We start from the raw sequence: 12,333 nt of genomic DNA on the forward strand, positions 1-12,333 counted from the left end.
TTCCGGACTGGATTACTGCACTCTGAGGCCTCTGTGAGTTTTAGTGGCCCCTGTTGTTTTAGGCATTGATGCCTCACAGCTCACACACTATAGAGCTGTCTGCTGGTCTTTATGTCAGCGAGGTGTTTTACTTTGAGAAACTAAAACCTGTTTGTCAGCCTGAAGCAAAAGAGGGAGGATTACCAGCCATGAAGCAGATGGAATACTTCCAACATGATGGCCGAAACACTTCAACATGAATATCTTTGTATTTACATATTTATTCATCTGAGAAGTCCTTTTTTACAATGGCTTTTTAACTCTTCAAATACCCCGCGAGTATAAACTCGTAGCCAATAAGAGAAAAGATGAAAAGATGAAAGTTTGACAAGATAGATTTATTTGCTTCCTACATTGAGGTACTATAAAACAGTACATTTCTAAAAAGAATGGATAAAAACACTAAAATATAAATCTAACTATACAAAACTGAATCAGTTCAGACGTTCCCGGGTAAAAATAAAAAATAATAATATTTACAGGTAGGAAATGATAAATCTTGCCCTCTAACAAACAAAGCTTTAGACGAATCAGAAGCCGCTGCTCGGCACACAGCAGAAACTCAAACATTTAAGTCAGAAAACAGACTTTATAAAGGCTTAAAACTGTGCTTACACAAAGAAAACGGTAGACTAAATACCTGTCAAAGTCTCCTGTGACTAATATTAAATATGGATATGAAGGATCAGAAACGTGACCACATGTGGAAGCCCATCTCTGCCAGAAAAAGATACAAAAAATGAGAAATTACTAAAATAAAAAATTTATATAAATGATAATCTCTGAATTTTGATCTAAAAAGTAAATTTATTTACACTCTCCTTATTTTGGCTTTTAAAACTTAATTTTCCTGGCAGAAATGTACAGTCCATTCTGAAACTATGGCCCATCTTTACTGCTTTGTATCAACGTTAGAGAAAAATATTACAAAGCATTTCATCAGTAATCAATACCTTAAACAATGTAACCACAGTAGAAATATTGTAGGTGAGAATTGTATGGTCTGAATTCCTGAATTAAAATGAAGAGAAAATAAATTCTAAATTTCTTTTCACATAAATTACACTCTTCCGTCATATTTTATCACATTTTCAGGCTTTAATACCATTTCATATCTATGTTTAAGTGGTGGTTGTCCTGTTCCTGACATTTCTGTGCTGGAAACATTCTTAAATAAGGGATGTTGTTAAAATGTGTGAAAACTCAAAGTTAATATTGATAAAGTGTTTCTCTCAAATTAAAATCACACATTTAAATGAAAAAAAATGAACTTCTTCAACAACCAAACACCAAATTATAAAGTGATTAGTTGGTTTTAGTCTTAAATATTGAGAATAATACAAATAATATTGCAAAATACATCCTGCTGCCTTAATAGTGATGCCCTTAATGTGACTGTACAGTCAACAGACTGCTTTGATGCTGTTGCATGTTGTTCGGTAACATCTTCACATATACTGTATGGAGCTCGCTGGGTCTTGCATCCACAAGTGTCTGAAACAACAGTTTCGTCTTGGCTTCATTTTCTGGTGCTGAACATCAACTCTCACATGAGGCAGTCTTTGGTTTAAGCTCATCTACTCTGTCAGCATCTGGAGATCCAGTCCTTGAAATCCCTTCCAGCCAGAGGAGCCAACAGAACAACTGGGAGCACCAGAGGGAAGTGTTCTGGATGATGTCATAGTTACCAGGGTGCGGCGCTCCAGAGCTCAGTGGTTACCACAGTTACAAGGGACCTGTGCTTTTTACATAAACAGGGTATCAAAATGCAGTGGCTATCGTCGTTACCAGCACACATCAGTGCTATTTCCCAGGACCAACTCCTTCCTTTCTGGTATTTGGTCCATTCCAGCCAATCACATTTGGGTAATAAAAGGACCGGGGATGTGCATTTCTGTGCCTTTTGACCACTTGGTTGCCCTTTCTTTGTGTAGGTCATGGACATTTTGTTATGTCAGTCTTAGTTTATGTCTTTGTTTTGGAATTATTGGTTCAGATTGGCCTTGTAGGGGAGAGCTGCCATTTTTGTTGATCGTACCTGATGAAGTTAGGAGTTCAGGTGTAGCTTTGTATATTTCCCTTCCCTACATGTCAGTAGTGCTTTTAATTTACAGTTAGGGATCTTTTGTTTGTTGTGTTGGCCTTTGCCCCCCCCGAAGAGACGCTGACTTTCTGTTGACTGTTAACTGAAGAGAACATAATAAAAGAAAGGAAAACTGTTAAGATTGTCTCCTTATGTTCCCTGTCTAGGATACTCCATCTCCCCCTAGTCTCCCCCTAGTCTCCCCCTAGTCTCCCCCTAGACTAGCCTGGGGATGTAACACACAGCTACAGAGGACACTACAGGTCTGGAATTAGTGGTTACCATAATTGCTAGGAAGTGGTTTGACCATAGCTGTGCAGCTATTAATGTTCGAGACAGCAAATATTACCAAATTACCTCAGACTACACTTTAACAACCAAGTGGTTTGCACAGTTACCCACTCCAATGCCTTTTTATTCTTCTGTTTTTATTTCTACGACCATAATAGCCCCTGCAGGTTCAGGACCAGTGCTTTGTTGGCCTTGTAATGACATCACTTCGTTGGTCCTGTCTTGATTTTGCTCGGAGCGTCCCTTACAATGATGCTGCGTGTGCGAGTGTGTCGTTGTGCTCCAGGTGATGATGGTGGTGCAACTCAGCTTTGCAAACTGTGGCGGCGCTGCAGAAGAGCGATGCGACGGCAGGCGGCTCCTCGTCACCTGAAAGACACGCAGCTGCGCGTTAACGGTCCGTTTCATTTAGAAAGTCATTCATTTTGCCTTTACAAAGAAGTCACATGACAAAAGAATATGTAACATGCATGTTAAAGAGTGAAAATGAGAATAAAATATCAGAAAAATTATGTTTTATATGTAAACACATCTGGTGAGGATCTAAAAAGTTGCTGTTTTTGACAGTCAGTCTTACCCAGCCCAGACGAGGATGTTTCACTTTCTGCCAAGGAGCAGGAGTCTGCTTGGTCATGTGACAGTCCTTCCATTAGGGGGATGGAGAGCTCTGAGGAAGGGACAGATGAATCATAGATGCCTGAATCGCGAGGAGGAGGAACCTCTGGAGCAGAGGGATGGTCCTCTTCTGCATGGGCGGGGACAGGGCACACCCTATCCTGTCGAATTAAAGGAGATGAGGAGGAAGAGGAGGCACAAGATTCTTCAGGTATCTCATCAAGTTCAGCTCCAGATATTCCAGCAGTGTGCCTGAAAGAGACAAAAAGCAAATGCAGTTTGATGAGTGGTCTCATGTTACCTTCTTTAAAGACTAAAATACAAACCAGGATGTAAGAAAAGGGAATTGGCTTTACGGATCATAGAAAAACAAAAGGACTCTACCCTGAGGACAAAGAGCAGGGTGGCAGGTCTGGACTGGGACAGGGTCCTGGACTGGGACAGGGTCCAGGACTGGGACAGGGTCCAGGGCTGAGATTGGGACTCTGGCCAGGGTTAGGGCTAGGACTGGAGCCAGGGGCCAGTAGGAGCATGTTCCTCCTCGTCACTGTATCAACTCCCTCCAGCGATGGCGTCCTCACCATTACCTCATTTAGCACCAAGCCAGAGTCAAACCTCTGCACGGGTTGATGCGAGGACGAGCAGGCAGGTTTTGGGGGGGGGCTTGGAGCTGGAACGGCTGGGAGAGGAGGTGGTTTTGAGGAGGAGTCAGAGGAGGCTGAGGACCCTCCTGCAGGAGCCAGCTGCTTTTCAAACCAGTCAGGATTCTGGCAGATGTACTGATGCATGTTGCAGATGGAAACATAAAGCGAGCGTCCGGACTTGCTCCTGAAGTAGTTCCTCCTTGAGACGTTTACAGGCTGCTGCTCAGGGTCAGCCAGGCCAGACTGACTCGAATGGAGTAGATTAAAGAGCTGAGGCAGCTGGTCCATCAACTTGAACCTAAACATGGGAAATAAAACTGATCAGAGTGCAGCTGGTTACTTTAACAATCAATAAATGTATGCAGAAGAGTGTTTCTACCTGGGAGCCAGACTCAGCATGGTAGGGATGTCGTTTTCTGTTGAATAGTCAAAGTAAACCGCCATGTAGCGGCTCAGCTCCTGATCCCCGCCCCCTTCACTCTGCTTTGCCAGCCGCAGCTTCTCTGCAATCATGGCCACGGCCACGATGAACTGGTCACCGTTTGATCCACCTATCGGAGAGCTGCTGCTGCTGCTACTACTGCGGCGACTGACTGGCGTCTTTCCCCGGCGGCTCTTCCTCTCCACGAAATATCTGCAAGAAGACCACTGAGATGATTAAAACAGAATATAATCAAATTAAATTGGGACCTCAGGGCTGATTACAGTTAAAGATCAAGAAGAAGACGTATTCGGATATCGTTTTAGTTTTTGCTTGCCTTTGCATCTTTACATGAAGGTGGGGCAGTGGGTTTAGAATCAGAGTTACTTAATTCATTTAATATGAGTCACAGAAAAAAGACAAAAGAGAAAATAAACACAATAAGAAGGATGACTTGGAGGTCTAAGGGGAGAGGAAGAATAAAAAAAAGTTTAAAAAAACATAAGAAGCTCAGACAGAAGAAAGTAGAAGATGATTTTTAAACTATATTTAACAAAAAGAGGGACAGACAATTGTGATGGGTTGAGACAACTGTTGGTCATGGACAAAATACAAGAAACATAACTCTTTAAGTTTCAAAAACTACAGAGAAACATCACAGCCTCCAACACCAACGTTTAAAGTATTAAATCCATAGCTTGAAATTTCTTTAAAGAAAATAAGATTTTAGCAGCATCTAGTGGCCACTGGTAGACCTGCAGCTGAGAGGATCTGTTGAGCCATTTGAGTCTTTTGGATGCTCACAGGACTACATAAAAAAGTGAAAAGTGTAAAAGGAGCACTTACAGGCAGCTGACATGGAAACACAGCAGAGAGTCGACTGGACTGCGAGAATAATCTCCTCATAGTTTACCGGGGCAACCACCTAATGACCACCTGATTTTATCTAACTTAAGAAAATGAAGAATATCTCTAATCCAGCGGATGTAACAGGGCGATGCTGTTGATTTCCAGTTCAACAAAATCAGCCTACTAGCTAAGAGGGTGGGAAAAACCTTTTTGGATTTGGTGAGGGGACATACTGGAGGGGAAACCCCCAGCAGTGCACTTAGAGCATTAGTAGGGCTGTCGCGGTTGAAGAATTCCCCCTGCGGTGAGTCAGGGCGGCTCAATATCGCGATATTATTGCATCTTTTTTTTTTTTGTCATCTATCTAGCAAATTCGTTTGTTAATTACTAAATTACTAAACTCATTGCAATATTTCCTCTGAAACAGGGCGCTAACACATTTAAAAAAAGGTTGTAAAAAAAGACTTTACAACACTTTTTATTTTATTGAATGCAGATCAAAGGGCGGTAACGGCACAGATGCCAGATGCAAGTTGTTTCTCCAACGGATTGAACTTAAAAACAAAATTCAGGAGAAGGCTAAACTTTTAAACTGTAGATTTGACAGATTTCCTCATTTAAATTAGCTGGTCCCCCCTTTTCATTTGGCTGAAAGCCGAATCGCTCCCCAAGGGGCAAAGTAACACTTGGTTTTGATACCAGTGCAACTGCCTTTGTCTCCTTCTCCACGTGTGTTGTGGTGAGATCAGGTCACGTGCGGTGATGGCGGTGGGCCTGGGCAGCACGCGGTGGGCTTCTTAATATCGCGATATTTCATTTTTGCGGTTACAGCGACAGCCCAAAGCATTAGGTTCAATTTTCTCTCCAACTACCTCTGACAGGGTGTTAAACATCTCTAACCAATAGTTATTCAGGGATGGGCAGAGCCAGAACACACGTATGAAGTTTGCAGGGGACTGCCGACACAAGTTGAAGATACTCCCATCATATATCTTAGCCAGCCGAGCCTTGGTATAATAAAAACAGTGTACCGCTTTTCATTTTAGGATCTCTGTGCAGACTCCCACTCAAAATGACTTTATAGAGCTTAAGGGCTTTGGAATTAGAAGAATAATTTGATTATAAATAAATGGAATTGAGCCTTTGAGTGTTGGAAGTGGTGTCAAAAAATTATCGAGGGAGAAGGTCAGTTTAAGCTTTGAAGGTGAGCTGGAAAACTTTACAACCAATACAAAATCTGTCAGGGAACAGGTCGTTATTCAGACAGTTCAGTAAAGGGAGTACCGTAGGCCTTTGGAACAGACGATGATGATGTGGTTTGCTTCATCCAGCTGCCTGCTGAGCCATGACATCTGACCCTCTTTGCACATCTCCAGGTGTTCCCACAGGTCCAACACAACCTGAGCACAATAAAAACAAAGACTTTTTTATTTCAGACAATGTTTTCCATTTGTCACATTGCGTTCACATCACATGACTGCCTCACCTCACAGCCGCAGAAGTCCTGCAGGAAGTAAGCGAAACTCTGGATGACGCCGGTGTGTTTGGGGCAGTCTCTGTTGGAGTAACAGATGAAGACTTTGGGGCGGGGCCACGGTCGCTCACTGTTCAAAGCTGCGCTTTGATTGGACGACTCGCTGCTCTCCTCATCCAGCTGACTGTAAATATTTTCTGAAAGCAGAGAGAAATGTAAGCACAGAAATTTAAATCACAGCGACACAGTTTCACCCGTTACATTTCCATCCATCTCAGTCATGAAACTGAACTTCCTGCAGCTGATAAGAGGCTCTGTGAAAACATTACGTCGTTACCACTGAATTCTGTACAAAATGCAACTGAAATCACTTCAGTAGTTGCTGAGACATTTCTGTCTGGACCTGTTGTAACTAACTGTATCAAAACTGTCACTGTGTGCACCTCCATTAATACACAACGAATAAATACAAAGCTTACTAGGTTTTTGTAGACTACATAAAAACAAGGAACAAACATTTAAAACAAGGATATAAGATTAATTTCAAAAGTGAAGCCTGATCTCAAATTTGAGAAATGGTGCCCCATCAATTAAACTAAAGCCAAGACACTAGGATATTTGAAACTGCAACAGTAATTCAGGTGGTCCTCTCACATTAGGAACTTTATTCGAATAAAAACCTTCAATAATCTTTCCATTTTAGCTTGCTGTGGATTAAAAACAGCTGTGGAGAAAGTTACGTGTTGTTTTTATTAAATCGAAATACCAAAACTACAGTCAACAGTCGTAGTTTTCTTGTTTTTTTTTTTATATCAATCGTGAATGAATGCCTTTATCATCATTGTATTTATAGACTATAACGAGTTTAGAGTGATCGTCCGCTTGGTGCCACAAGCATAAAAACACTTACACCCACTTAAAAACGTATAAAAATATACCCATCAACCCCGACTGTTACGCTGTTTTTGTAATCGGGCTGCTAGCCGCTGCCTCTGGACAGCGTCCCTGTGGGCCTGCACTACGAATGGGGCTTTGAACAGGGGAGGGAGGAGCTCCAGTAGACGGGCTTTGTTTTAGAATTCTGACAATTTCGCTTTGGTTTCCAATATTTTTGCAGACTGCAGTGCTAAGACCCCCCCACACCTAACATCACAGGTTTCAGGTCTTTGCTTGATGAAATGAAACTAAAAGAACCAAACAGCTGCCTGGAAGGGTGGCGAAATTATCTCCATAAAAAATGAGAATAACAGAGAAACAGGTAATCATTTAAGTTTACAGTTGTTGATTTAAACACACAAAATAACACTAGTAAGATGGTCCTGATCGCCTCCAGGCGCTGCTGTTGTTAAACACTGCGTCGTCGAGTAGAAAACGAGTTAATATAAAAAAAGCAATAAAACAGAGGGCTGTATTTCTCACCTTGCTGCTTCTTGCGACACATGACAGTGAAGAGGGTGGCGAAAGCAGACATGATGACCAGAGGCACCGTGATGGCCATCGCACGGATAGGCCCCGCCCAGGGGGAGTGGACTGGTGGGGGAACAAACACACCCCGCATGAGAAACCGAATAAGCGTGACATCGCTCTTTTATGAGCTATTTCGGTTGACATACAAATGTGTCTGTTTTTGTTAGGAGAAGCTGTAAATATTTAATCTCTTTAGTTCTTTCTTTAGCAGAACATTAATTACTTTAGCTGACAAGCTGTTTCTGAGTGGGTCTCTGCAGAAGATGACCTTTAACCTCGTTGTCAGCAATGTCCAACTAGTCGTGTGTGTGTGTGTGTGTCTCTCACCTTGGCTGACGTAGTACTGAGTTTGCCTCCTGGTTGTGTTACCATCGTCTCTCAGCTGATACAGAAGACAAGTAAAGAAATACAATGAGCATTTAAATAAATGTGAAAACTGAAACTAAGAATTGTTTACAGCTACATATGAATGATAAAACAGAGTCTAGTGGAAACCAGTTAAAGCTCAGTGCTGTGCTGCATTTATGTACCTCTATAGTGTAGGTCCCTGGAGTGACATGCTGGAGGATACATGTCGTCCTGGCCTGGTTCATGTCCTGCAAACAGTTGACTTATGAAAACACTGACTGCATCAACTGAAAACCAACACTACCCCCTAATTCTAGGAGAGAATAATCTGAAACTTCATGGAAATGTTCAGAGCCAGAATGAAGTCTGTCTTTGTTTGAATTAGCAGCGACATGTACACTAAAACCTCAACTTTTTACCTCCACAAGTAACTGTAGACGAAGGTTTGTGGTTTAAGCCACATTTTTAGACAAAGCTACAACTGACGGGAAGCTTCTGACTCAATCAGAATCCTAAATATCAAATCAGAAACCCTATTACACAATATTTTACAGAATGACTTGATGTGTGCAGAGGACAAGGTTTTTTTTTTATTTTCACATGAACAACTGCAGCACCATGAATTCCTTTGGGGCAGACAGTGAAAAAGTTTGCAATGTTATCCCTGTTTGTATGAGTCATGGTGCTGAGACAACAAAGACATGAAAAGACAGAGTTGTTGGAGAGACATCAAGGAGAACGCAACCACGAGTTGGCTGTAACAAAAGGCTTTTCAAACCCCATTCCAGTGTGGACGTGAGCAGGTAGAAGACACTGGATGTGGTTGGATATTTGGGCCAGATTAAAGTCTCCCACAATTAGATAAAATCAAACGACTTTATAGTTGTTCCAAATGGCCACAATGGGAGGAGCGGAAAGCCAAATTTCATAGAGGGTTGGGGGGGGGGGGCATGACTTGAGTAATGCCACATGTTTACCGACTCTGCGGGGAGTTGGATGAAAAGTTTCCATATGAGAAGTAACAACCAACAGATGGGGCAGCTGGCCTGTCATACTTTGAAAAGAGGGTGTAAATTAGAGAACATCAGTTTGGAGACGTGGTGAATGGCAAAATGACACCTAATGATTAGATGTTGAAAGGATGGTAGACTTGATGGTTTGTTCTACAGAACCATCAGAGAAGTTCTGGGTATGAACTGTTTGGGCAGATGCTCTCAGAAAAGTAAGTAAACCGCAGCTTGCAGGTGATGAAGTTTGGTGTCCGGCTGGTTTGTGTACATGCACCAAACAGCAGCTCAGATAACCCAGGCGTGGGTGGCGTGGGCAGGCAATGATGGAGCAACCTGGACCATGAGGGACACAGTTGTTCGTCATACATGTACACGATACCAGGCCACCTTAGGCCAAAGGTTAATGATGGATTTTCTAGCTGTATCATCAGAACTGTGGCCACATGAGTTGGTTCTGGTGGCAGGGACAGTCACCAGGCAGACCCAGTAAACCCAAACGGTTAGAGAGGGTGAACTGGGAACATCTGGTGGAGGCCCTCGTCCATGCGTTCGACACATATCGTGGGAGGTTAGGGAGGGATCCCAATGGGCCATGTTCAGAGCCTCCATTGTGGATGACCCTTCCAGGATCAGTGGCAAGGAGGCCATCGGTGCCTGTTGTGGTGGTAACTGAAGGACCTGAAGCTGAATGATCCTGTGAAGCAGCTGACAGGTACCAAGTGGCCAAAAGAACTGCAGCACGTGGATGTGAAAAACCCAGGTTTGGGAGGAATTTGGGAAAACAACACAAGAAGTGGGCTGAAAATCAGTGGTAACAGGTCTTATGGAGGGATGAATCCTCCCCAGAGCCCGGACCTCAACATTATTGAAGCAGTGTGGGATCATCTGACAGAGAACGAAACAAAAGGCAGCCGACATCCAAAGAAGAGCTTTGGGATGTCCTTCAAGAAGCCTGGAGAACTATTCCTGAAGACTCCTTAAAGAAATGACAGAAATATTGTCTCAGAGGGTTCAGGCTGAAGAAACTTTGTTTTAATCAAGGTTTAATAAAAACAGAAAAGATGGAGATGCCACTTGAAAGGCAGAAAAAGTCTAAGTTTGTATCAATGTCTCATGTCTGAGACAACAGAGGATGGGAATTGTTGAGTACATCAAGTAAATAAAAATGCTATATTTCACTCATTTAAACACCATTTGGCATCAGTCAAACTACACCTTAATACTACTCACAGGAAAATAGTCTCATCTGACAAAAAAAAAATCTCTTACGGTAATTTTTCTTCAGCGAAGTCACTCAAATTCTGCTTTTAGTTTTGATTTTTTTGTTAGTTTTTCAGATTGTTGCATAAGATTCGCTCTTGATGGTCATGCAGAAACATACAGAGCAGCTGGTCTTACTGGTTTGCAGCGCTGCAGCCTGAACGGGCCGTCCTGCCGCAGTTTGTAGTACAGGTAGTAGAAGTGGAAGCCGAAGGAGGGCGGAGCCTGATCGAAGGCCACATGAAGGTTCGACCCGAGCTGAGACACATTCAGGGTCTTTGGCTTCCAGTCTGTAGGGATAGAAAGAAAACTAAATCACCCTCCCATGGCAAGCAGGGATATGCACTAATGATCTGGTAACTGCTTTAAAAAAGAAAGGAGAGAAATTAGGAATAGATAAATAGACTCCTGCTTTTCTTCATTTTATATGTAAATTTGATCACATTATAATAAGTATAAAACCTCTCTGCTTTCTACTCAAATTTGAATTTGCAGTTAAAATTTTCCTCCTTTTCCACTGGGAATACCAACACATTTTTTTCATATTAATGACAGATGGTGAGACAGGCAAAGTGGAGAGTCTGACATGACTCTGTTGTTGAATTAATTTACCATGTAGGCTGTTGTAGTAAAAAATCTCCATGCATCTGAGTCTTTATCTCTACACAAGTCTGTATATACAGTACACAAAATCTTGCAAAATCATAAACGACTGATTTGCTCCTCTAATACCATGTTTGTACAGTCCATGCTTTTTCTAACGGCTTTAAGAAAGCCGTTATCTCCTCTCAATGTGTGAAACAGTGTTTTTTGTTACCGATTTGTCCTGATCAAAGTGATTTAAGTTAAAGAGTGTGTCTAACTCACAATGGACCAGTGTTGGAACAAGACAGTCCACCTCTGTGGACTAATTAGAGCAGCCAAATACTGACTCCGTCTCCATGTGGTTTTGCTTATGACGACGACACTGAGGAACTTACATGGTTTGCAGACCAGGTTGTCCGATCCAAGCAGGACTTCACACGCTGGAAAAGAAACACGCACACAGAGAAATGGTTACACAGTTTGTCTCAATGTCTTAAACATTAAGACATTGTCTTGACATTTTGGTGTTTTCCTCTCCATATGGATGTCAGTTTTAATTTCTGTTTCAAGCAGAAACAGGTGAAGGTAGTGTTAAGCTTAGCCAACCCAAAAGTGGGAAAGTATCATCTTTATAGCTTCAAAAGATGTCTGCATGTTATACCAACAAGCTGGTAAAAGCGTAAGCACTTGATTGGCTCCCCGTCCCTTTTAGAATAGATTTTAACATTTTCTTGCTTGTTTTTAAGGTTTTAAATGGGCTGGGCCTTGTTTATTTATCTGAGCTTTTACATATCAGAGCCCTGAGGTCATTAAACTAGATGATTCTAGATGTGCCCAGATCCAGGCTCAGAAATGAGGGTCGCTTCGGTTGCCACCCCCATGTTGTGGAACAGCCTTCCAGACAATAACAGAACTGCCCAGGACAGTGTTACTTTCAAGTCTTTGCTCAAGAGCAACCTCTTCGCTTTGGCTTTCATTTTGAGCTGAACCTAGACATCTTGGCTTGTCCATGTATTGTAATCATGTGAGTTTTTAAATCCGAGCCTGTAAAGCACTTTGGCCAACAGTTGTTTTTAAATGTGCTAAAAAAATAAAGTTTAAGTAAGCTGGCCTCACATGTGGCACGACAAGGACTTTGGAGATGCTGCACACCGCTTTCACCAGGTGCTGGGAGCAGGACTATGGAGATCTACCGGCCCAGCTTAAAACCTTGTTCAGATCCAGTGCCACATCTAGTCTGGTTAATT

General features: G+C 42.3%; 1 protein-coding gene across 2 annotated transcripts in view; it reads right to left on the bottom strand.

The window, feature by feature from the left end:
* Positions 1 to 358: 358 nt before the first annotated feature.
* The window catches only part of il17rd (interleukin 17 receptor D), a 35,622-nt gene continuing 23,647 nt past the window's right edge, over positions 359 to 12,333 (bottom strand). The window contains exons 6-17 of one of the 2 annotated variants that reach the window (XM_072381508.1): positions 11,482 to 11,526; positions 10,640 to 10,791; positions 8,414 to 8,479; positions 8,211 to 8,265; positions 7,836 to 7,946; positions 6,429 to 6,613; positions 6,227 to 6,342; positions 4,052 to 4,306; positions 3,528 to 3,970; positions 3,413 to 3,491; positions 2,991 to 3,280; positions 359 to 2,782 (exon numbers count right to left, since the gene is read on the bottom strand). In XM_072381508.1, the coding sequence (XP_072237609.1) occupies positions 2,658 to 2,782; positions 2,991 to 3,280; positions 3,413 to 3,491; positions 3,528 to 3,970; positions 4,052 to 4,306; positions 6,227 to 6,342; positions 6,429 to 6,613; positions 7,836 to 7,946; positions 8,211 to 8,265; positions 8,414 to 8,479; positions 10,640 to 10,791; positions 11,482 to 11,526 (1,922 nt within the window). In that variant the 3' untranslated portion in view covers positions 359 to 2,657. Of the gene's footprint in view, positions 2,783 to 2,990; positions 3,281 to 3,412; positions 3,971 to 4,051; positions 4,307 to 6,226; positions 6,343 to 6,428; positions 6,614 to 7,835; positions 7,947 to 8,210; positions 8,266 to 8,413; positions 8,480 to 10,639; positions 10,792 to 11,481; positions 11,527 to 12,333 lie in introns of both variants that reach the window. The other variant, XM_072381507.1, reaches the window with a different exon arrangement.

This window comes from Leuresthes tenuis, unplaced genomic scaffold (assembly GCF_036924035.1).
Source record: "Leuresthes tenuis unplaced genomic scaffold, fLeuTen1.0.hap1 SCAF_3, whole genome shotgun sequence".
NCBI lineage: Eukaryota > Metazoa > Chordata > Actinopteri > Atheriniformes > Atherinopsidae > Leuresthes > Leuresthes tenuis.